General features: G+C 52.5%; 1 protein-coding gene across 6 annotated transcripts in view; it reads right to left on the reverse strand.

The window, feature by feature from the left end:
- The window catches only part of RARB (retinoic acid receptor beta), a 586,842-nt gene that overhangs the window by 11,234 nt on the left and 549,267 nt on the right, over window positions 1-26,341 (reverse strand). For all 6 annotated transcript variants that reach the window (XM_061404691.1, XM_061404692.1, XM_061404697.1 and 3 more), the window contains 2 exons: window positions 12,279-12,439; window positions 6,397-6,573 (listed from right to left, as the gene is read on the reverse strand). In XM_061404691.1, the coding sequence (XP_061260675.1) occupies window positions 6,397-6,573; window positions 12,279-12,439 (338 nt within the window). The remainder of the gene's footprint in view (window positions 1-6,396; window positions 6,574-12,278; window positions 12,440-26,341) is intronic.

The raw sequence follows: 26,341 nt of genomic DNA on the forward strand, positions 1-26,341 counted from the left end.
AAAAGCAATAAAGTAACATACTAGGAAATCTCATAAGGTTATCAGTTTATCTTCAAGGAGAAACTGTGCGGACCAGAAGGGAGTGGATGAGGTATTTAAGGTCACAAAAAGCAAGAAGCTGCAACCAAAATACTCTAGCCAACAAGACTCTCATTCAGATTTGGCAGAGAAATGAAAAGCTCTGCAGACAAGCAAAACCAGCTTTGTAACAAACGCTAAAGGAACTTCTCTAAGCAGAAAATTAAACACTGCAACTAGAAACATGAAAATTATGAACAGAAAAACTCACCGGCAAAGGCAAGCATACAGGTAGGAAATCACCCCCACACAGAACACATCAAAACCAGCAACTGTGAGAGGAGGAGGGAACAAATGCAGGACACTGGAAACACACCGGAAATTAGAAGACCAGCAACAGAAAACAGCTTGCTTACATACAGACTTCGGTAACAAAGCATCACGGTAACCACAAACCAGAGCTGTACAATAGATAAACACATACAAAAAAGAAAAAGCAATCCGAACACGACAAGAAAGGCAGTCATCACATCACAAAAGAAGGAACCAAAGAGGTAGGGAAGAAAAAGACATACAAAAACAGATCCGCTCCAGATGGCAGAGTATAAGGACCTGAGCTCATTCCCTTCTCACACCACCACCAAAACCGCAACTGATGAAAAATGATCATCATCAAAAAGCAAAAACCACACTGGAACTATTAAAAAGATACTCCATGCCCAAAGACAAAGAAGCCACAGTGAAAGGGCAGGAGGCAGGAAGCACAATACCCTCCGGGGGGGCAATGCACAGACTGGGAAACAGTCACACTGGAGAAGCTCTCCCCCGGGCATGAGAGGCCCGAGCCCACGCGGGCGTCCCAGCCTGGGGCTCTGGCGATGGGAGGAGGGGCCCCCAGAGAATCCGGCTTTGAGGGAAAGCAGGTGTGACTGCAGGAATTCCACGCAAGTGGGGGAGACAGAGACTCTACTCCTGAAGGGCACATACGAGGACCTGTGTACCCCAGGACCCGGGGGGAAAGCGGTGGCCTCGTGAGAGGCTGGCACTGCAGGTCCCCTGCGGAGGCTGTGGGGGGTGCGGAGGGCACGTGTCTGAGGCTCACTGCGGAGACAAAGGCAGCGGCAGCAGCAACTCTGGAAAGTGCCCACTGGTGTGATGCCCCCGAAGGCCGCCATCAGCCCCATCAAACATCCCGTAGGAGCCCGTGCTGGGTCACCTAAGGCCAAGCAACACGGCATGGGAACACGGCCCGCTCCATCAGCAGACAAGCTTCAGGTCTCCCTGAGCACAGTCCTTCCCACCAGAGGGATAAGACCCAATTCTGCCTGCCAGTGGAGTCCCATCAGGGAGCCAGGACAAGCCTCCTAGCCTCAGCCACCAGGGAATAGACGACAGAAGCAAGAATGACAATTCTGCAGCCCGTGGAACAGAAAAGACAGTCACAGAAAGCTAAGACAAAATGAGACATCAAAGGAATGTTCCCAAAGTAAGGAAGGAGCTGGAACCCCAGAACGACGACTAAGTGAAGCGGTGACAGGCAACCTCCCATAAAAAGAACTCAGAATAATGATAGTGAAGATGACCCACGAGTTCTCAGAATAATGATAGTGAAGATGACCCACGAGTTCAGAAGAAGAATGGCGGGAATACAGAAAAGGTGCAACAAGTGTTTAACGAACACCCAGAAGAAATAGAGAGAAAACAAGCAGATAAACAATACCTGGAGCGAAAAATACACTAGAGGGGATCAAACCAGAATAAGCGAGGAGGAAGACCAGATAAAGTGAGCTGGAACACAGAATGTTGGAAATCCCTGCCGTGGAGCAGAATAAGGAAAAGGGAAGGAAGAAAGAGACCTCTGGAACAACACTGAAGGCACCAACATTCGCACGGAGAAGAGAGAATGGACCCGAGAAAGTATGTTAAGATGTGACAGCCGAGAATATCCATAACAGGAGAAAAGAAATACTCAGGTCCACAAAGTACAGAGCGTCCCAGGCAGGATAAACCCAAGGAGAAACATGTCGGGACCGTAGTAATCAAATTAGCAAAAATCAAAGGCAAAGAAAAAATATTAAAAGCAACAAAGGAACAGTAACAAGTAACACACAAAGGAACTCCCTGAGGGAGTCACATCTTAACATACTTTCTCGGGTCCATTCTCTCTTCTCCGTGCTCATCGATAAATGCAGTGAGGTGCGTGTACAAAAGAGATACACAGAAACCTCTTGCGTATTTGCAGACTAATACTGAAAGATCGGAAAGAGAAATTAGGGAAACAACCCCATTTCGCCCTGCAACAGAGACAATAAAGGCCTAGGAATAAACCTAAGGAGGCCAAAGACCCATATCCCGATACCTGTAAGACGCCGATGGACAAAACTGATGATGATACACGGATGGAAAGACATACCACATGCTTGGACTGGAAGAATCAAAACTGTCACAATGAAACACACTGGTCACGGCAATCCACAGATTCAACACAATCCCTGTGAAATTACCAATAGTATTTTTCACAGAACTAGAATAAAAAAAAAAAATCCCTAAAAATCTGTACAGAAACACACAAAACCCAGAAGCCAAAGCAATTTTGAAAAAGAAAAATGGAGCAGGAAGAATCAGGCCCCTGTCTTCAGACTACACTACAGAGCTACAGTCATCAAAAGCAGCATTTTCTGGCACAAAACAGAAATAAAGATGAATGGAACAGAATACAAAGCCCGGAAATAAACCACGCCCCGTCACCAATGCATCGATGACAAAGGAGACAAGGCTACAGTGCTGGAAAAACAGCCTCTTCAACAAACGGCGCAGAGAAACCTGAACAGTTACATACAAAAAAAAAAAAAAGAAATCAGATCATTCTTTAACACTACACACAAAAATAAGCTCAAAACAGATTAAAGACCTAAATCTGAGACTAGACACTTAAATCTCCTACAGAAAAACACAGACAGAACACTCTCTGATATAAAATTGCAACAGTATCTTTTTTGATCCATCTCCCAGAATAATGGAAATAACAATGAAAATAAACAAATAGCACCTACTCAAAAGCTTCTGCACAGCAAAAGAAACAATAAACAAAATGAAAAGACACCCCACAGGCTGGGAGAAAATATCTGCAAATGATGTGACTGACAAGGGAACAGTCCCTGGAATTTAGCAACAGTTCACGATACTTAACAGCTTCAAAACAAACAACCCACTCAACAAACAGGCAGAAGACCTGAACAGACATCTCTCCAAAGAAGACGCACAGATGGCGAGCAGGCACGTGGAATGATGCTTGACACCTGCTGATTATTGAAAAATGCAAAGCAAAACTACAGTGAGATATTAACATCACCTCACACCAACCAGAATGGCTATCATCAAAAAATTCCACAAATAATAAATGCTGGAGAGGGTGCAGAGAGACGGGAACCCTCCTCCACTGTTGGTGGGAATGTAAACTGGTACACCCACCCTGGAGAACAGTGTGGAAGGTCCTTAAGAAACTAAAAACAGACCTACCATATGATCTAGCAGCCCCATTCCTGAGCGTATATCCAGAGAAAACCATAATTCGAAAAGATACATGCACCCTTATGCTCAAAGCAGCACTGTAACAGCCAAGACATGGGAGCAACCTGTATCCGTTGACAGGTGAATGGATAAAGATGTGGTACATATGTATACAATGGAACACTATTCAGCCATTTAAAAAATAATGCCATTTGCAGGAACATGGATGGACCTAGAGATGATCACACTAAGTGAAATAAGTCAGAGAATGAAAAATGTCACAGGGTATCAGTTAAAAGTGGAATCTAAACTATGATACCAAAGAACTTATTTACAGAACAGAACCAGACTCACAGACTTCAGAGGAAAAAACCTTACAGTTACCATGGGGGGAAGCGGAGGAGAGCGATGAGTTAGGAGTTTGTGTGAACATGTGCACACTACTGTATAGAATCAACAAGGATCTCCTGTGTAGCAGAGGGAACTCTACTCAGAGTTCTGCAATAACCTATGTGGAAAAAATCTGGGAAAAGAGGAGAGAGACACGTATAGCTGGATCACCTCACTGCGCGCCTGAAACGACAGAACATTGCAAATCAACTACTGTTGCTCGGTCGCCAAGTCGTGTCCGACTCTGCGACCCCCGGACGGCAGATCCCAGGCTCCTCTGCCCTCAGTGTCTCCTGTCATTGCTTGAACTCACGTCCATTGAGTCGATGATGCCATCCAACCATCTATGTTCCATTATAAAATATTTTAAAAGACCTAATAATATGTTTTAGTTAACCCAAGAGACCCAACATACTGTTTTAACATGTTATCAACTTAAAAAATCAGAAGGGAAATATTTCACGTTACTAAGCGCTAAGTCCGAAACCAAGCTTCCTTTATAATCGCAGCTCTCAGACTGGCCGCCTCCATGCAGTCGTGGGAGCACAGCTCGAGACAACGCGTGTGGATGTCTGTGCACACACGCGTCTGAGAGGCTCACAGACACACTGGGCTTACAGGCGACGGTGCTGGTGAGGAGGGCCCGATGGCCAAAGGCAAGGCGCGCACTAAGTGCGGGGACTGAGCCAAGGGTTTGCAGACAAGGACCCTCGGTTCTCTCGACAGCCTCACCGCGGAGGAGTCTCTAAGGACAGAGTTTGAACGGCGCCAGGAGACAGTGGAGGACAGAGGGGCCTGGGGTCTGCCATCCAGGGAGTCGCCGGGTCGGACACGACTCAGCGCCTGAGCAACAACAGAGCACAGAGCTCCATCCTCTTCACCCCTCTTCACCGCTTCAAGGCCAGCAGGCTGAGGCCCTTCTCACAGGGAGCCAGGCCTCCATGCACAGAGCTGCTCCTCGTGGGCTGCGATCCCATCTCCACCGAGACCCCGCACAGGAACGCGCCTCCCTGGACGGACCCATGAGCCCCAAATGGCGCCGGGCATCACGGGGGCGGTCCCCGCCAGACGACGCGTGGCCTCGGACCGTGAGCATCCCGTCTGCCCGTCTCCTTCGGCCCTGCTAGAGCTTACCCCCCACCTGCCACACCCCAACACCATGCCGCAACCAAGAGGCCAGGAGAGCGCGATGGAAGGCGGCCTGAGTCCGGCCCAGAGCCTGTAGCCTCCAGCAGGCCTCACAGCCTCGCCGCCGCTGGCCGAGCCCCGGGGCCGGTCCACGCTCTGCCCAGGACTGCGTGACCCCGTGAAGGCCCTCCCGGGTGACCTCATGCCTGCCCTACACATGGGTAAACTGAGGCCAGGACAGGCCACGGAAAGTGGCTCCCATCCCTCCTGACTCCAAGGAGAAGTGCTGACGTGTGGGCCCCCAGGCAGACAGAGGGAGCGGCACCTGGACAAAAGGGAGGCCTGGAAGCTGGGAGAGCGAAGCCCGGAGGCGCCGGGCCCGCGGGGTCAGGACCCCAGTCCCGGGCTGCCTGGGGGGGTTGACGGTCTCCCAGGCCGACACGTTCAGCGCCGGGGTCAGTCCTCCAGACCTGCCCTCAGCACCGGGACCCAGGGGCCCACGGGGCTCCATCCTCGCGTCCACACCAGAACGCCCCGCTCGTGCCCTGGAGCCTCACCCCCGCACTGCCCTCGGAGGCACCAGGAGCTCCCCGGCCCCCTGCCCGGAAGACACTGGTCTCCGCCCACCTGGTCAGGAGAGCTGAGCTTTACCAAGTACAGGCGTGGGCGCGAGACAGGCAGCCCAGCTCAGATGTTTCATTGTCCTGAACGTTTCTAGGGTCATCCAAGACCCTCTGATTTCATAAGAAACATCACACACACTCAAAGGATCCCTGGCCGCCCCAGGTTCCAGAGTAACCATTACCACTCTTGGAGAGATCCGGCTCCCCGAGGAGTCACACACACACTCGTGCATCCTGCACGATTGGACTGAGTCCTCCTCCTCCTGAGAAGGGCTGTGCAGGTGTGTCTAATTACAGTAAGTGGATTTGCTTTGCAGAACTGTTTATACCCGAAGCTAGCCAAGGTGTAACACAAAGAAAAATCGATGCTTTCAAAGCACCTTGAAAGCTCATGTCACACTCCCCGCATTCGACTTCCTCCAGAGACCCCGCACACCACGCACCTCCACCGCTTCCCTGCCCAAGGGCGCTGGCCCAGCCAGCGCTGGGCAGAGGATGGGCATGACAGGCCCGCACACCTCCAAGGCCCAGAAGCCACAGTGCGGGGCTGCGGGGCCTTTCCCAGGCCACCCAGAGGGGCCCCCACCCCAGGGGGAGTAGGTGGTGCTGCCCAGCTCTGGGGGAGCCTCTGGCGGTCAGGCAGCGGACCCAGAGCCCCTGGGGGTCCCCTGGGCACCCCAGCCCCTCCTCCCCACTCACCCCGACAGCGGGTGTGGAGCCCACGTACCAGGATGTCGAGGCAGGCGGCCTTCAGCAGGGTGATCTGGTCTGCGATGGTCAGGCCGGTGAAACCTGGCAGGCGTTTGGCAAACTCCACGATCTTAATAATGCACTTGGTGGCCAGCTCACTGAATTTGTCCCAGAGGCCCAGGTCCAGCCGGACTCGATGGTCAGCGCTGGAATTCTAAGGGGGAGAGAAAACGGGGTCAAGGCTAGCTGTGGAAGGCAGGGGACTGAACCCGGCTTCTTCAGAACATGCGGACGATTCAGTCTTCACCAGGGAGCCTTGGGGCTGGGGGCAGGGGGGTTGTTGGTAGTTGACTTTTTAAAGCTTAGATTCATCTTTTTTAAATGATAACCGAGTAGTGGAAAAGCTCTCTTTAGCAAATACTCCAGCCAGTGAATGAAGGGATGGGAGGCGGCAGCGGCACCGCTTTGTAATCTGATGAACCAACAGCTCCACCTGACCCAGGACAACCACAGGCAGAGGGCCCTTCCTGGGGACACCGAGCTGCTGCATCCAGCCTCGCCTGACCACACCAGGGTTTTATCGTTTAGTCTAAGTGGATTTGCGTTTTGTTTCTATCACCTGCAACAGGAACACGTCTACCTGATGTCGAGTTATGGGTTAAGATGCACTAGGGGTGAGAGTTTCACATTCCCCTCGCAGAGAGGTGTCAGGACCTGGAGAAGGGGTCACACCCCACGGCCCCCATCACCTCCTGCCTGGACCTCCTCACTCCACCCTGGCCTCCTCACAGCACGTTCTTTAACCAAAGGAATGTGGTTATCCTTTTAAAGCCTAAGTCACAGCGAGTCACAGTGCTGCTCAAAGATGTCTCATCTCACTCAGGCTAGAAGGCAAAGTCTTCCCTGAGGCCTGCAAGGCTGTCTAGCTGACTTGCCTTCCCCAGATCCCTCTGTCCCAGGGAAGACGCACAGTGGGGCCCGGCCTCAGGCTCTCTCCCCAGGCCACCCCTCCTGCTGGCCTGCACTGCCCTGGGGTGCACCCCTCGCCCCCCAGTCTGGGCACAGCTGGGCTCACCCAGCTGCTCTGTGACAACCCCCGCAGGGGCTGCCTGCGTTTCAGGCCTGCGCTCCCAGCCCTCAGCCCTGACACACCGCCCTGTCCCCAGGGGCCGCACTGCCCGGCACTCAGCAGGGGCGCTCAAACATCTGAGTGCATCACTGGGTGAGGAGCTTCCCGAAGTGAGGATGAGGCTGGCCGGGGAGACCTGGCAGGCAGGGAGAGGCAAGGTCGAGGCTGGGGCTTGGGCCCCGGACGCCCTGGGACACACCACCAACCCAGAGTGCTGGCCCCTCAGCTCACCGAGTCTATACACGGGGCTCTGCTTGTGAAGGATGGTTTGGAGCTGCAAGGGAGCCGTGTGTGAGGGGCGCTCAGAGGCCTGATGCAGGCGGAGGCCGCGGTCCCGCTCACCACCCCCTGTCCCTGCGGATCTGGGGACACAGTGCACACGGGCAGTGGGGGCCTCCGCGCCCGTCCCTCGGCGTGCTCGGCGCTCTGTCTGGCCGTGGGAGGGTGACACGGGGGCGGGCCCTCCTCTGGGCTTCCCTGGAGCCAGGCCCCTTCCCAGCGCTGGACGACAAATTCCCTCTAACCCTCAGGAGCTCTCCCCTGGTGGGCAGATCGCCACCCACCTGCAGAGCTAAGGCCCAGCGAGCCTGGACTTTGTCTCCAGGAGCCTGTCTCCTGACTAGAAACCCTGGAGACTGGAAGATGCCAGGCCTCCCCATGGTGAGGGCGTGACGCGCTGTAGCTCCCTGCGGTCCAGAGACTCAGTGAACAAGCAGCCGGCACGTCCGTCCGTAGGAGGACGGGGCACAGAGACCCCAACGCACATGCTGTGTGGTCCTCAGACCTGGGCGCTTCCGCCAGCCCCGCCACTCTGGGGGGCGGGGGAGAGCCCCCTAGGACGGCTGGCGAGAAGCAAGGGAGATGGGGCAAGATCTCCCTGAAGGCGATGTTTCAGGGGTGCTCCCAGACCCCCTTCTAAGATGCCTGGGCTGGGACAGGAGCCTGGAGGCACCCCTCTGGCCGGCCTGGTGGTCTCAGCAATCAGGGGCCCTGCTGGAGGGCAGGGCATGGCCTCGGGGCACCAGCTGCCGGATGGAGTGTGGCCGCTGCTCCTCCTGGACACCCGGGGTGCTCCGCGGCCCGCGCTCCTTCTCCGAGTGGACTAAGGTCTTCTCACGGAGCCACACTGCTCCCCTCCCCACACCCCCGAGGCCTGGAAGGGCAGCCTGCACTCCTGGGGCCTGCGAGGAGGGAAAAGCCAGGAACAACTGGAGATCACCTCTGTCCGGCGGAGGCCACACACAGTGAGAAAGCCACAAAGGTCTGGATGGGGAGCCCTGCGCACCTCGTCTCTGCGCTGCAAAGTCACGAATGCGTCCCTCCTTTAACCTCGGCAGCCCTACAAGGCAGCCCCCACTCTAAGTCCCAAAACACAGCCAAGCGGCTGGGCTCCAGCAGGGCTCCAAGGTCACAGAGCTCCCAAGCAACCCGGGAAAGGCTTGAACCTGGGCCTCAGAGACCCTAAGACCTGGATGCCATGGCGATGCTCAGTAAGGAAGCAGAGCAAACATCCTGGTGCTGGGCTGTTTCCTCTTTGGAGGGCGGGTCATCCACTGCTCTGCCCCCACAAGGACTTCCTCCTCGCTTTGTTTTTGGGGAGGGGTCAGAAGTCTCCCCAAGGAATGCAGCACCAGCCCAGGCCTGTGCGTGGAGAGTGGGGGCCAGCTTCTTGCACTTCCCTCCCATAGCCTCCTGGGCCCTGACTAGGGTCCCAAATCTTCCTGAGTTAGGGAAGAGAAGGAGCCACTTTTTCAGGGATCTGGAGATGGGCAGCTAGCTGCCCTGTTAATTCCTCCCCGCCCACTTCTGCCACAGGCGTCTGACGGGGGTGCCAGCTTGGCGAAGGTGCACGAAGTCCCCTCGCAGTGGGAGCTGTTGCCTGTAGGAAAGTTCTTTATAGAAAGACCTCATCTCAGAACCAAGAAGCTGCAAAGAATGCATCATGCCTGCTGTTATTTACTCCTGCACCTACGTCCAGAAAAGCCTGGAAGTCACTTACAGTAAAAACGGAACTAGATCCTGTGCTCTGGGGCGGCTTCGGCAAGGGATCAGGCCACCCCGAGGTTAGGGGTGCCCCTTGGAGATGGGACTTAACAGCCACATTCCCTGCTGGATCCGAAGAGGCACAAAAAGGGGTGCTGGAGGCTCTCGGGGAAGCCCTGTCTGGGGCCGAGAGCAGACCCTGAGACTAGGAATCGAACACAAGCAGCTCCTTTGAGCAGAAATTCCGGGCAGCATGGGGGAGGGGAGGGCTGTGGGAGGGGGCTCCACCCTGCTGGGGAGCTCGGCGGGCTGGTCATTCTCTGCCATCGGGCGGGAGTTGCTCCCAGGAGTGTCCATCACCCCCCCTCCAACCCCCCGTGTGTACCACACTCACCCCACAGCTGCACAAAGCCTTGAGGCGGGTGGTGGGCCTGCCGTGTGAGCCACTGTGATGGCGGGCGGGCTGGGCCCGCACAGAGCAGGGCAGCAGCACCCCCCGGCCTGGAAGCAGGTGGATCAGACCTCAGGCCCAAAGAGCATCCCAAAGGAGAGGCTCCCCAGGAGGGAGGTGGGGAAGGGCCCAGAAAGGCCCACCCAAGTCCTGGTGTGCCAACCACAGACAGGACCGTCCTGCGGTGAGGTCTGGTCCCAGGCCACGTGCTCTAGAAGGGCAAGTGCCATCCGTACTTGTGTGTGCCTTGCCCTCCAGGCCAGAGCGCCGCCACTTTACCTGATGATCAGGTGAGTCAGGGTCTGCAAGACGGACGAGGCCACCCTAAGACAGCCCTGCCAGCAGAAGAGGGCTGGGGCCCCGACTGTACACAAGGGACCCCTCAACTGTCTCTCACCGCTTAACCTGGCTCAAAAGCTTCCACCTCCAGGAAGCTCTCCCTGCTCTGACTGTCCCTGCTCTGACTGTTCTCTTTTACTCTGTCTTCTGGAGCGAAAGGTCTGATTTAAGGATAACAGCCCCTCTTCCTACAGAGACGCCCAAGGGCTCCTGCCTCCATCCTGCCTGGTCACCTACCCTCCTGAGGTGCAGGGTACTGTCTGGGGTTAAAAGAGCTGCCTTGGAGTCAGACTGCCCGTGTGTAAGGCCACTTGGTATCTATGCGACGTGGGGAAAGAGACTTACTCCTCTGAGACACGGGGCCCTTGTGCCGGCCTCAAGGAGGCCTTGGAAGGAATCAATTCACAAGGCAGAGACTCGGTATGGCCCTTGGCACAGAGTAAATGCTGAGCATCAGCTATAACAACGATGATGATAACGGTAATAAAGATCCCTAATCACAAACTACGGACTTCTCTGAAACCCAAAATTGAGGCTGAGGGAAGCCAAGTACCGAGCACACAGTCACACTGCTGCCTGGTGGTTAAGCACGATTTAAACCGTACACACCTGGTTCCCAGTTCAGAGCATCACCCAGGTCTCTGGCCCTGCTTCCCCTCCAGGGCTGACCTCAAACCTCCCAACGCCGCCCATCTTGCATGTGTTCTGGGCCGGATGGTACCCTGAGCTCAAGGGGACTTGTTTACTAGGTCAGCAGTAGGCCAGGCCAGGTCAGTCCCTTCCCAGATGGGCCAGCATCTCTTCTCCCTGACGCCACGGCATGGGGCGCCGGGCCCAGAACGTCATGCTGGGTCTCGCTACTCGAAGTGCATTTGTCGCCTCTGCTACTCAGGAGTGTGGTCTGCAGCCCAGCGGCACCTGGGAGCCACACCTGCTGAACGAGAACCTGCACTTCAAGGGCCACCAGGTGCTCTGTGAGCTAGCCGCGGGGGAAGCAGGCTCTCGGTTCCTCTTGTCGGCAGGTCCGCCAGGGGACCTGCGTCCAAGTCCAGGGCCAGCTCTTCAGAAGCTGGTGCCACTGACCACACAGCCTGCGGGCGCCTCACTCACTCTTTTTCTGGCTCCGTTATCGCCTCCTATCTCTGTAACCTTTCATGCAATTCTTTTTCTAGAGCATCAGTCATTGAACCACCAAAACTCTACAACATTTGGAGTTTTTACAAAAGAACCCACATCTTAGGTAGGCAACGTGAACTTAAGAGCCCAGAACGACTTTCTAGTTACACTCACTCGTTTTTGAGGGCTTATTACCTTCTACTCACTAGAAATACATTTACACGTCAGTGAACACGACACGTGCAAGCATCAGTTTGAAAATATTCAAATACCTGAAGCCATCTCCCCCCGCACATCCAGACCAGCCAACAAAGGCCCCCTGCCCAGTCTCCCCGCCTCCCCTTTCTCTTGTTTCTGGCCCAGCGAGGTCAATGCACGGGGTGGGGGAGGGGCAGCGGAGGGTCCCTCGGGGCAGCCCCCCTTTGCTTTCCCAGGGACCCTCCACCCTCGTCCTTCGGAGGCCTCGCTCGCCTGGGTGACCTCTCCCAGCTGGAGAGCCCTGCACTTCGCGCCGCTGTCTGCTGAGACGCCCGACTCCTCCTTGGCTCCCCTCGACCCCTCCACCCGGGGGAAGGTCCCCATGAGCAGGAGCCTCGTCTCAGTCACCTGGTGCCGGAGCCGCGCACAGGTCCCACCTGTGCATCATGACTGTAAGGGAGGAAGCACCTACTTGACGCATCCACAGCTGAAACCCCCAGACTGGATTGGGTGGTGAAGAGCCCCCTTACCAAGCCGGGTCCCTCTAGCCCAGGGTCGGCCCCTGGGCGCATGTGTCTGCACGTCCGTGCTAGTGCGCCTGCGCGGCAGGGCGAGGGCACATGCGTGTATGAGCATATGCGGGCGTCTGTGCGTGCGTGCGTCTGTGCGTGCGTGGCGGCGCGGGGTGGGCGGGGCCTCTCACCGTGGTGTACTTGCCCAGCTGGCAGAGCGAGGGGAAGGTTTCCTGGTGAGCCTTGCGGATCTTCTCGGTGAGGTCGTCCAGCTCTGCCGTCATCTCGTAGCTCTCCGTGCACTCCTGCTTCGAAGGCTCCTTCTTCTTCTTGTTTCTGTCATTCCTGACGGCTGTGGACGAGAGAGCAGACAGACAGAGCGGGGTCACCAGAGGCCGGGCTGTGCTGGGGAAGGCGGTCGGCACAGCACAGCGTCCCCGGTAAACAGGCGGCGGCCGGCGGACAGCGGCGCGCCGGTTCCTGAGGAGAGCTCAGCTCACCCACAAGGGGGGCCTGTTTGTTTGGACGGAACCTCCCGTGTGCACTGGTTCCTCGAAGACTTTCCGGGCATGTTCCCCCCAGTTCGGGAGGGGGTGGCCCGAGGGGCGCGCCAAGAAAACCCCTCTTGCTTGGGACACACATCCTGGAATGGAGCCAGGGATTCCTAGCTAGGCCTTTCGGTTCACTTTTTTTGCTTCTCAGTTTTCTGAATTAACTGGCAGTTTCGAAGAGATTCATCTTCAAGAGGATGGGATATGGGGTTTTTGTCCCGTCGTGTGTTTCTGCTTCGTTAACTTTCTGTGTTAATCACAGTCCTTTCTGTGACGTTTTTAAAAGTAATAATGCATGTGTCAGGAGCCCTCGGCCTGGGAAGCTGTCCGTTCATTCATCCCTTACCTGCCCTGCAGCCCTTGTCCCCTCGCCTTGTCTGGCAGCGGACCTCATGCAGCACAGCCTTGGCCTCTGCTCTGGGTGGTACCCCTACAGCGCAGCCTCCCTGACGGCTCAGAGCCGAGGGCCACTCAGAGCTCTGGCGAGGGTCTCCTGGGGAAGAAAACTGGGACCCAGGGAGGCAGACAGCGGAAACCAGACCATGCAACTCCCCCCATGCTGCCGAGGGACCCAGGGGTGCCAGGCTGGACACCACCTGCTGGATCTGCCACCACCCTGGCCTGGGAGTCTGTGCTGCAAACGACCCAGGGCATAATCTGATCCCTCCTAAGAGGATTCAGCCTGGACCTCCTTGAAAACCCCCAGGGGATCTGACAGCCAGCAGCTTCCCAGGTTGGGGTCTACACTGTGAGGACCCCAAAGCTGCCTGGGAGCTGAGGGCAGAGTGAAAGCAAGGCACCAGCATAGGGAGAGGAGAAAAGGTGGAAAGAAAGAAACTGGAAGGGCGGCGGGGAGATAGGGAAAAGGGGGGGTGTGGTGGTACTGAAAACCTCAGATCTGTAAGAGCACCTCATGCCTGGAGTCGGGGGAGTACTTCTGAGTGCCTTCAGATCCTACTGGGAGCTGTGTCCACAGTATGCCACTTGATCCCCTGGCCAGGTAGGCAATTTTAAACCCATTTTACAGATGAGGAAACAGAGCCTCAGTGAGTCTAAGGTATGTGCCCATGACTACGCACGCAGCTGGTAAGTCCCTTCTTCTCTATTTGCTTGTTCCTAACAAAATAAACACATTTGAAAAAACTTCTCCAAGCGATTTTCTTTTCCAGGACTCTGAAATGTCACTGTTCTTTGGCTCAGAACGTTTCCAGGTCTAGGACAAGGAAGTGAAGACAATTGGGGTATCTAATCCTCACAGGAAGGCAGACTGTGTGCCCAGACCACTCCCACAGGTGGCAGACACAGGGGAGGAGAGTGTGGTTTAAAGCAGGGAGAGTGCAAAAGTAAAAAACCAATTTGTTTTAAAATTGCATCCCCCTCCCCCACAAAAAAACAAACCCTTAGGAATAAACCTGACCAAGTTGACAAAAGACTTACATGCTAAGAACTATAAAACATTAATAAAGGAAACGGAAGATGATTCAAAGAAATGGAAAGACATCCCATGCTCCTGGATCAGAATTAATATTGTTAAAATGGCTATGCTACCCAAAGCAATCCAGAGACTCAATGTGATCCCCATCAAGTCACCCATGACATTTTTCACAGAATGAAAGCAAATAATCCTAAAATTTATATGGAACCATAGAAGACCCAGAATTGTCAAAGCAATCCTGAGGAAGAACAAAACAGGAGGCACAGCCCTCCCAGACCGCCGACAGCACTACGAAGCTAGAGCGATCAAAATGGCATGGCACTGGCACAGACAGAGATACAGACCATCAGGACAGGATAGCCAGCACAGAAATAAACACACTCACCTAAACACCACTTGACTCTTCAACAAAGAAGGCAAGAATATACAATGGGGAGAAGACGATCGCTTTTGCAACTCATACTGGAAAAGTTGAGACAGCTGCATGTAAATCAGTGAAGTCAGAACACACCTCACACCACGCACAAAAAGAAACTCAACACGGCTTAAAGGCTTAAATGTAAGACATGACACCATAAAGCCAGAAGAGAACATAGCAAAACATTCTCTGACATAAATCACACCTGCGTTTCCTTAGGTCAGTCTCCCAAGGCAATAGAAATAAAAGCAAAAATAAATGGGCTCTAATCAAATTTACAAGCTTTTATACAGCAAAGGAAACCATAAACAAAATGAAAAGACAATCTATGGACTGGGATAAAATATTTGCAAATGATATGACCGACCGACAAGGGCTTCATTTCTAAAATATACAAGCATCTCAAACAATAACAAAAAGGACAGTCCAATCAAAAAACGGGCAGAAGACCTAAATAGACATTTCTTCAAAGAAGAAATACAAATGGCCAACAGGAACAATGAAAAAATGCTCAACATCACGAAGTATTAGAGAAAACGACAATGAGGTGCCCCCTGACACCGGTTAGAATGTCCATTGTCTAAAAGTCTACAAATAACAAATGCTGGAGAGGGTGTGGAGAAAAGGGAACCCCGCTACACTGTTGGTGGGAAAAAAACTGGTGTAGCCACCATGAAAAACAGCATGGAGGTTCTTCAAAAAACAGAATTGCCAAATGATCCAGCAATCCCACTCCTGGGCATATATCTGAAGAAAACCCTACTTCAAAAAGATGAATGCACTCCTGTGTTTGTTGTTGTTTGTTGTTTTAATTGCTAAGTTGTGTTCAACTCTTTTGGGACCCCATGGGCTTGTAGCCTGCCAGGCTCTTCTGTCCATGGGATTTTCCAGGCAAGGGTACTGGAGTGGGGTGCCAATGCCTTCTCCGTCCCTTCTTCCCTACCCAGGATCAAACCCACACCTCCTGCATTGGCAGGGGGTTCTTTACCACTGAGACACCCGGGAAGCCCTACGTTCATACCAGCGCTATTCACAATAGCCAAGACATGGGCTTACCTGGTGGCTTAGCTGGTAAAGAATCCACCCGCCATGCGGGAGACCTGGTTTTGATCCCTGGGTTGGAAAGATCCCCTGGAGAAGGGAAAGGCTACCCACTCCAGTATTCTGGCCTGGAGAACTGTACAGTCCATGGGGTCACAAAGAGTTGGACATGACTTAGGGACTTTAACTTTCACTTTTCAAGACATGGAAGCAACCTGAATGGCCATCAACAGATGAATGGATAAAGATGTGGTACATACATACAATGGATTACTGCTCAGCCATAAAAAGGAACGAAACTGGGTCATTTGTAGAGAGGTGGGTGGACCAAGACATTATCATACTAAGTGAAGGAAGTCAGGTGGAGAAAGACAAACACCGTATGATATCACTCACATGTGGAGTCTAACATATGACACACGAGGCCTTATCTATGCAGCAGAAATGGACCCACAGACATAGAAACAGATCTATGGTTGCTAAGGGGGAAAGGAGGTGGGAGAGGGAAGGATCGGGAGTTTGGGGTTAGTAGATGCAAACTATAATGTATAGGATGGATAAACACCAGGTCTTACTGTATACACAGGGAACTCTATTCAATATCCTATGATAAAGTATATGGAAAAGAACGTTAAAAACAAAGTGTATACATACATGTATACCCAAATCAACTTGCTGCACAGCAGAAATTAACACCACCTTATAAATTAACTATACTTCAATAAATTAGAGTAGGGAGAATGCGGAGAAAACAATCAACACAGGAGAGCCAAGTGGTCACCCGGGTTTGAGGGGGAGCCTGTGGCCTGAGGTCCTATGTGAACACTGGGCTCCGTGGGCAGGTTGTCAGCATGTGCCCCCTGCCCCCTCCTGGCCCGGCTGAGAACATTCTCCTTCAGCTAACACGAAAGTCCTACCTAAGCAAGATGGTCTTCTGACAGAATGGTCTGGCATGAGAAAAACAGTTTGGTAGGTCCTCAAAAAAAACGCATCCAGCAACTCTACTGCTTGGTGGACATGCCAGAGAACAGAAAATACATGTCTGTGCAAACCTACACCCAAACATTCACAGCAGTGTGATTCTTAACAGCCCAGAAGTGGAAATCACCCACCTGCCCATCCACTGATGAATGGATAAACAAAATTGGTCTGTATACAGTGGAGTATTAACGGGCACAAAAAGGCCCAGGATTCAGACACACGTGACAGCACGGATGAACGTTGGCAACATGATGCTCAGTGAAAGAAGCGGACCTTCTTTTCTATTCCTGTGGTTCTGATCCTATGGGATGTTTGGAGTAAGCTGATCCATACAAAGCCAGTTGGTGGTTGCCAAAGGCTGGGGTGAGGGTGGGGGGATGGGAAGTGACTGCAGGTGGGCCCAGGGTTTCTTCTGGGGAGATGAAGAAATAGAGGAAAACAACAGAATGGGAAAGACTAGAGATCTCTTCAAGAAAATTAGAGATACCAAGGGAACATTTCATGGAAAGATGGGCTCGATAAAGGACAGAAATGGTATGGACCTAACAGAAGCAGAAGATATTAAGAAGAGGTGGCAAGAATACACAGAAGAACTGTACAAAAAGGATCTTCATGACCCAGATAATCACGATGGTGTGATCACTGACCTACAGCCAGACATCCTTGAATGTGAAGTCAAGTGGGCCTTAGAAAGCATCACTATGAACAGAGCTAGTGGAGGTGATGGAATTCCAGTTGAGCTCTTTCAAATCCTGAAAGATGATGCTGTGAAAGTGCTGCACTCAAAATGCCAGCAAATTTGGAAAACTCAGCAGTGGCCACAGGACTGGAAAAGGTCAGTTTTCATTCCAATTCCAAAGAAAGGCAATGCCAAAAAATGCTCAAACTACCGCACAATTGCACTCATCTCACATGCTAGTAAAGTAATGCTCAAACTTCTCCAAGCCAGGCTTCAGCAATACGTGAACTGTGAACTTCCTGATGTTCAAGCTGGTTTTAGAAAAGGCAGAGGAACCAGAGATCAAATTGCCAACATCCACTGGATCATGGAAAAAGAAAGAGAGTTCCAGAAAAACATCTATTTCTGCTTTATTGACTATGCCAAAGCCTTTGACTGTGTGGATCACAACAAACTGTGGAAAATTCTTCAAGAGATGGGAATACCAGACCACCTGATCTGCCTCTTGAGAAATCTGTATTCAGGTCAGGAAGCAACAGTTAGAACTGGACATGGTACAACAGACTGGTTCCAAATAGGAAAAGGAGTACGTCAAGGCTGTATATGGTCACCCTGCTTATTTGACTTATATGCAGAGTACATCATGAGAAATGCTGGACTGGAAGAAACACAAGCTGGAATCAAGATTGTCAGGAGAAATATCAATAACCTCAGATATGCAGATGACACCACCCTTATGGCAGAAAGTGAAGAGGAACTCAAAAGCCTCTTGATGAAAGTGAAAGTGGAGAGTGAGAAAGTTGGCTTAAAGCTCAACATTCAGAAAACGAAGATCATGGCATCCGGTCCCATCACTTCATGGGAAATAGATGGGGAAACAGTGGAAACAGTGTCAGACTTTATTTTTCTGGGCTCCAAAATCACTGCAGATGGTGACTGCATCTATGACATTAAAATACGCTTACTCCTTGGAAGGAAAGTTATGTCCAACCTAGATAGCATATTCAAAAGCAGAGAAATTACTTTGCCAACAAAGGTTCGTTTAGTCAAGGCTATGGTTTTTCCTGTGGTCATGTATGGATGTGAGAATTGGACTGTGAAGAAGGCTAAGCGCCAAAGAATTGATGCTTTTGAACTGTGGTGTTGGAGAAGACTCTTGAGAGTCCCTTGGACTGCAAGGAGATCCAACCAGTCCATTCTGAAGGAGATCAGCCCTGGGATTTCCTTGGAAGGAATGATGCTGAAGCTGAAACTCCAGTCCTTTGGCCACCTGATGCGAAGAACTGACTCATTGGAAAAGACCCTGATGCTGGGAAAGATTGAAGGCGGGAGGAGAAGGGGACGACAGAGGATGAGATGGTTGGATGGCATCACCGATTCAATGGACCTGAGTCTGAGTAAGCTGTGGGAGTTGGTGATGGACAGGGAGGCCTGGCGTGCTGCAGTCCTCAGGGTCACAAAGAGTCGGACACGACTGAGCGACTGAACTGAACTGAAGGCCGTGCAACCACGTGAATGTGTTACAGATCACCGGACTGCACACTTTAAAGCAGGGCCCCCAACCTCCAGATCTAATGCCTGATGATCGACGCGGAGCTGACGTCACAATAATAGAACAAAGTGCACAATAAACGTAAGGCACGTGAATCCCAAAGCCACCCCAGCCCGCTCTGGTCCGTGAGAAAATCGTCTTCCTCAAAACTGGTCCCTGGTGCCAAAAAGGCTGGGGACCGCTGCTTTAAAATGATGAGTATTACATGACTTACATCTTAAAACAACAAGAGCCAACAGCAAAAGCCCAAAGCCCACCAGGGCACAGCCGCCCAGCACTCGGGCCTGCTCTGGCCACGACGGCACCTGGACCGCCTGACTTAGCCACGGCAGCAACACTGCTCACTGACGGCTCAGCGAGAGCCAGACCCTGCCTCAAGGAGCTCAGTAAACTCCACAGCGAACCGGGATGCTGGGTGTTCTGATTCCGTGTCTACAATCTAGACACTGGAGGCCCCGGGTCACCCTGTATGCAAATCATCAGGATGTGAGCAGAACATACAGAAAAGTAAAGAGGGGCCACGTGCACTGCCCACAGCCCCGAGGCCCAGGCACTGTCCACCGTCTCTCCACCCGCGGCCCCCAGAACATGAAGCTCCGCGGAGCAGTCACAGCGCTAGAGGGTCACCTGGGTGGAGGGGGCCAGCCCTGAGCACCCGCTCCCCGCCAGGAAGCAGAGGTGAGGCGGGAAGGGGACCCTGTGAGCTGGGCAGGGAGGCGGTGTTGCTCATTTTGAGGCCAGAGCTCCGCTTGCTGTGCTCAGGGTCCAGGCCTGGGCATGCTCAGTGGCTGGCTGGTGGCCAAGGGACCACGAGTTGACCTCCGTTCCCTTCCAGATGGCTTGTGCCCTCCCCAAGCAAAGCCCCCCCTCCCCGTATCGCCATCACCAGAGGACTCCTGGGACTACCGCAGACTTCTCTGCAGCTGCACCACGCAGCCCCCCACCCTGGTGACAATGCCCCTATTACGGAGAGGCTCCTACGGTGATGGACGGGTTTTCTAAACATCTGCTCCAGCGGCTCGCTCTGCTCAATGGTTCTGAAGTGCTGTGGAATGAGACGTGGTGTCTGGGCCAGGCGTGCGGATGGCTGCCAAAACCACCAGCAGTGGGGGACGAAGCAGTGCGGAGCTGGGGGCGCTGGCTCCATCCCCCCTCGGGCTCACGTCAGCGGTGGCCGAGCTGCAGCAGAAGCTCTCTCCGCACAGGGCGGCGGTGAGGTGTGGGGTGCTGCAGGGCTGGGATCTGACCGCATCCCCTCCTGGAGTGGCCAGCCCCCCGCACAGCCTCTCTCGTCAGTGGTCACTGGGCGGGAAGGGTGGGTCCCCTAGTCACACAGGAAGAAGGACGGGAGCCCTTCTGTGTGGACACGGTGAACCTGAGCACCCTGGGCCTGTGGGCGGCATTGGGGGTCGGTGGCTACAAGCGGCAGTCAGGCTTTTGAAGGAGCTGGCGGGCAGCAGCACCACATGAGCAGGTGGACCGCTGCTTTGTCCATCCATTCATCCATTTGCCAAATATTATGTGAGTGCCCACCCTGTGCCATCTGCTGGGGGCAGTGAGGTGGGAAGCACACAAGCCCCCTGCTTCCCCGGCACTCACTCATGGTGGGAGACGCACGGTCATCTGGTAACAGCGACAGAGGCAGGGCTGTTGGCATCACTGTCACTACACGTGCTGTCCCTCAAGCGAGAGTTACCACAAGGCTGTGATGTTAGTACAACTTCCACAGCAGCTACGGGCACTCCTGAAGCCCTCTGTTCACATCAGATCACTCAGTTCCACGGCCGCCTGACAGGGAAGTGTCATCATCATGCCCATTTTGCAGATGAGAAAAGCGAGGCACAGAAATGTAAATAACCTGCCCCATCCTATACTTGATGTGGAGGGGGTTTGGAATTCAGAAATCCTGGCTCCAGGGCCCTCAGCTGTGTGTGTCACACTCATACGTGATGCTATGATATGGTGAGTGTCATAAAGGAGGCTGCAGGAGCACTGAGTGTTACTGGGTATGTGTGTGTGTGTGTGCATGTGTGTAGGGGGCAGTGTGTGTGTGTGTGTGTGTGTGTGTGTATGGGAGGGAGTGGTGTGTCTGTGTGTGTTTAGGGGGGCAGTGTGTGTACGTGTGCATGTGTGTGTATGAATGCGTGTATGCGGGGAGTGGTGTGTGTATGGGTGTGTATGTGTTTGTGTATGGGAGGGAGTGGTGTGTGTGTATGTGTGTGTTTAGGGGGGCAGTGTGCGTACATGTGCATGTGTGTGTATGAGTGTGTGTATGGGGGGAGTGGTGTGTGTGTATGGGTGTGTATGTGTTTGTGTATGGGAGGGAGTGGTATGTGGGTATGTGTGTGTTTAGGGGGGCAGTGTGTGTGTGTGTGCATGTGTGTGTATGCGTGTGTGTGTGGGGGAGTGGTGTGTGTGTGTGTGTGTATGGGGGACAGTGTGTGTGTGTGTGTGTGCATGCGTGCACAGGGGGCGGTTGGGGAGGAGGTCCTGGATCAGGCACTGATGCTGGAGAAAGGGGAGAATGAGAGGAGGGAAGGCCGGGCTGGTGGGGGAGACCCATGAGTCTCTGCTCTCCAAGTCTGGGGTGGGGGGCTCAGGCCCACAGGGAGCCTGCGATGTGTGACGTTTGGTCTCTTCTTTCACTCCCACTGCAACTGGCTGGCACATGTGTCAGCCCTGTGACGTGCCAGGGAACAGGCATGGTGCATCCGTCAGAGGGCTGGGGGTGGGGGACCCCTGCCGTCACCTCTGCCTCAGCGCCTCCATCCTGTTGTGGGGGGACAGGCAGTCTCTCGTACGGCCCCCCGCCCCAGGCTGTGAGCCTCTGGAAGGCGAGGGCTGGCGTTTACCTGTCTGTGTGTCTACAGGGCTCGATGCCCGCTCGGTCCACGGTGAAGGGTGAGCGTGGGGTGGATGCGGGCTGTCGGCTGTCAGGACCCAACGGCGGCACGCAGAACCTGCCTGAGCCTGCTTCTTCCCCTAATTCAAGGTCTCACCCTTGCCTCCCGGCGCGCAGGGCAGTCATGGCCACCCTCGGCCCCAACAGTGCGGCTGATAGAGCAGCGGACGTGCAGAGGGTTGTGAGCGTGATTTACACACCTGGCAGAGCCTGGCCCCGTGTGGCAAAACGCTTCTTGGACGAAAGGCGCTCCATAAAATATCAAGTATTCTCCTTGTGAGGGCTAAGTGCCACAAATCAGATTCGGTGGCATAAAAGTAACATATTTATGATCCACTATCATATTGCAAATGAAATGAATGTAATAAAAATGTCACTTATACAAATACCTCTGATGTACGGATCTCGACCTATGAATATGAAAACAGACACCCAAGCACTTTTATTTGAATGTCTAATCATGAAAATAAATGAAGTCGTGTTCATTTCAATGTGTGCACTTGTGCATGTATCTGGAATATTGATTCCTAGGCACACAATAAAAATGTAATCCAGGAAACATGCGAAAGGGAAGAGATTTCACTTGGACTCAGGAGAAGATGAAACAACACTTTGCTAGAAATTCTTTCACATCAAAAATAAAATAGGAAAGGAAAATATAATCAACAGTTTCTGTCCATTAAAATCCTCTAGAGTGAAAGAGGCATAATGGTCTGTTTATTCTTGTTTGAATATTAAAGTCTGGAGTCCCTTCATCCTGACTCTTCACCTCCTTAACTAACTGCACAAATAACGAGCCTCAGCCGGTGATGACAGCTGTCTGGTGGCCATGAGCAGGGGAGGGTCTGTAACTAACATACCGCTATACTTGACAGAAAACCCCCAAAACATAGTTTCATCTTAGTTTAAAAACCATTTGCTGAACTAATTATGTAGATGAACCACCCATGGACTTGAAGGCAGGTGGATTTGTAACTAACAGGAAATACTCGGAAATACTTCCCCATTATTTCAGGATTTGGGATTCTTTCTCAAGCAATTAACAGAGCAGGTCCCAGTGTGGCCTTGGGCGGGGTTGGGGTGAGAGGAACACATAGCCCCAGGGTCAGGACCCCCTGGGCGGTGGGGACGGCGCCTTTCTCTCAATATTGCAGGCGCCATGGAGGCATGCGTAGAAACTGGAACAAAGACACAGAGAAAGGAGCTTAGAGGATGAGGCTGCAGCTACACTGTCTCGCTGCAAACATGACACGTGCCCTTTGGACCAGTCTGAGGACAGGACGCCCATGAGTGTCTGTTAAATGAATACAGCTCTGGTGGCTTCCCTGGTGGCTCTGTGCTAAGAGCTCAGGCCTGGCATGTGCTTAATCGAGTCTGACTCTTTGCGATCCCAAGGACTGTAGCCCACCAGGCTCCTCTGCCCAGTTGCCATTTCCTTCTCCACGGGATCTTCCCGACCCAGGGATTGAACCTGCCTCTCTTGCATCTCCTGCCTTGGCAGGTGGATTCTTTATGGCTGAACCACCAGGAACCTGTGTGTCAATTCAGGAGACACGGGTTCGATCCCTGGGCCGGGAAGATCCCACGTGCCTCAGGGCAACTAACCCTGTGTGTGCAGCGCAACCACGGGGCCTGCACTCTAGAGCCTCTGCTCTGCAACCAGAGAAGGCGCCGCAATTAGACATTCACTCCGCAACTAGGGAGGAGCTCCTGCTCACCGCCAGCTAGAGCAAGCCCGCCCAGCAATGAATACCCCGCACAGCCAGAAGTTACAACAACAACAAAATGAACACAGCCCTGTGCTAGGACCTTGCTTTGAGGGTTTCAAAACGGAGGTCAAAACAGCATCCTCCAGGGGCCGTTCCAGTGAGCCACGAGGCAGCATCCGAGGGCGTTGCAGGCCCTGCACAAGGGCAAAGCCTCAGGAATGGCCGGCGCTCACAGTGACCGGGCATGGAGCATACTTAGAATTTTTGGAGAATATTAAATATGCAGGTCTTGGTGGGGAGGGAGAATAGTCTGGATATAGCATTTGGAGAGTTTAACCGGGATCTACCAGCCTCGCTCAGCTTCTTCAAGTTATCCCAAGGACTTACAGAAAATCCTCGAATAGCTGAATAACAGAAGATCCAAATACTTCTGTTAAAGTGGTGCCTTCGCCTAATAAAACTTTCCAAGCGATTTTAAACGCACTTCCCTCTCCCTGGCCGCTTTCAGTCATGCAGCGCTGACGTCTGAAGGGAGCCGTGCTCCTCCCGCCTCACACCCCCAAGCCCTTCCCTGCCGCGTCTGGGCGGGCGGGCGGGCAGCCGGGTGCGGCCGCCTGTCTCTCCGGTGGGCCCAGTGCGGTGGGCACCCTTGCGCGCCAGGAGACTGGAGCTTGCTGGCTCTGCTGGAAGGGACAAAGCCTTTCCTCTGGAGAAGAATCTTGGATGAACTACAGCAAATAACTTACATTTAACTCCGGAAACAAACCCTCCTGCCTGACGCATGAAAGACAGCGCTCGGCCAGGAGCAGTGGAGAAAGTGCAGGCGGCCTCTGGGGGGCGCTACCGGGGCCCTCCTCTGCCCCCGCCTCTGGCAGCAAGGGACCTCTCTACCAGGGTGGCTCCCAAAGCCCTGTCCACTGGAGGCGCTGTTTCCCCTGAGCGCCATCCAGCATCATCAGGGCTGAGATGAAGGATTTTACTGATGCTATTAAATTGGATGCTAGGACTGCCCTGTTGGCGCAGCGGCTGAGGTTCAGTCTCTCTCGGGGAAGATTCCACACGCCGCGGAACCACTAAGACCATGCGCGACACCAACTGAGTTCACGCCCCACAACTACCGAAGCCCGTAGGTCTGGTGCTTTGCAACAAGAGAAGCCGCCGCGCTGAGAAGCCTGAGTACTCCAACGAGAGACCAGTCCCCGCTTGCCGCAACTAGGGAAAAACCCACAGTGAAGACCCAGCATGGCCAAAAATAAATAAGTAAAATTATATTTTAAAATGGGATGCTAAAAAATGGACACTGAAGACATTGTGCCTGGCCATCTGCCTTTAAATCAGGAGTAAACTCACACCCACTGCATGATCAACGCACCTCATCTGTTAGAACCTCCAGTTTAGGAAAGGACAGTTCAGCGTCCACTTCCAGGAGCCAGTTTCATGGGCAGGACATGCCTTGCTGTATAAGCAGAAGTTAGCTCTACCGAGCTCAACCTGCCCTTGTCTGCTGAAAGGCTGCTAAGTGGGTTTTTCTGACTTGGTAAAACTGCAGGGAGTTTGAGAGTCAGGAATCCAGAGTCTTAAAATAAGGACCATGTATCCAGAGTGACAGGACTGAGCAGAAGTGCTGGTACTTTCCTTTAGATTTTTTTTCACGTGAAGACTTTAAGGCAATATCTGATGTTGGGGGGTGGGGGGTGGGGTTAGGAGGCAGGATCTTCAAATAACAAGAAGAAATTTCTCAGCAGACTGTTTCAGAGAAGCCTGTATCCTGCTCTGTGTCCCATACATTCTTCACAGCAAGTTACAGGCTGTCAAATATGAAACGACACTCTCCATGAAGATTTGTATGGAAATAGAAAAGACCTCAAATAGCCAAAGCAATCTTGAGAAAGAAGAATGAAGCTGGAAGAATCAACCTGCCTAACCTCAGGCTGTACTACAAAGCTACAGTAATCAAGACAGTATGGTACTGGCACAAAAATAGGAATATACATCAGCAGAACAGGGTAGAAAGTTCAGAGGTAAACCCATGAACCCATGGTCACTTATTCTGTGACAAAGGAGGTAAGATTATACAATGGAGAAAAGAAAGTCTCTTCACTAAGTGCTGCTGGGAAAACTGGACAGCTACATATATGAGAATGAAACTAGAGCACTCCCTAACACCATACACAAAAATAAACTCAAAATGGATTAAAGACCTAAATGTAAGCCCACACACTGTAAAATTCTTAGGGGAAAACACAGAACACCGTACGACATAAATCACAGCAAGATCTTTTTTGATGCACCTCCTAGAATATGAAAATAAAAACAAAAATAAACAAATGGGATCTGATTAAACTTAAAAGCTTTTGTACAGCAAAGTAAACCATAAACAAAACAAAAACACAGCCCTCAGAATGGAAGAAAGCATTTATAAATGAAGCAATCAACAAGGGATTAATCTCCAAAATATACAAACAGCTGAGGCAGCTCCATATCAGAAAACACAACTGAATACAAAAAATGGGCATTAGACCTAAACAGATGTTTCTTCAAAGAAAACAAGATGGCCAAAAGGTACACGAAAAGATGGTCAACATCACTAATTACTGAAGAAGTGCAAATCTAAACCACAGTGAGGTACCCCCTCACACCAGTCAGAGTGGTATCATCAAAACGTCTATAAACAATAAATGCTGGAGAGAGTGTGGAGAGAAGGGAACCCTCCTATACTGTTGGTGGGAATATAAATTGCTGCAGCCACTATGGAGAACAGCATGGAGGTTCCTTAAAAAACTAAAAATAGAGCTGCCTCATGACCCAGCAATCCCACTCCTGGGCATGTATCCAGAGAAAAGTCTATTTAGAAAAGATACATGCACGCGAATGTTCACTGCAGCACTACTTACAACAGCCAAGACATGAAAGCGACCTGAACTTCCATAGGCAGAGGAATGGATAAAGAAGATGTGGTACATATATAACGGAATACTATTTAGCC

The sequence above is a fragment of the Bos javanicus genome, chromosome 27 (assembly GCF_032452875.1).
Source record: "Bos javanicus breed banteng chromosome 27, ARS-OSU_banteng_1.0, whole genome shotgun sequence".
Taxonomy (NCBI): Eukaryota; Metazoa; Chordata; class Mammalia; order Artiodactyla; family Bovidae; genus Bos; species Bos javanicus.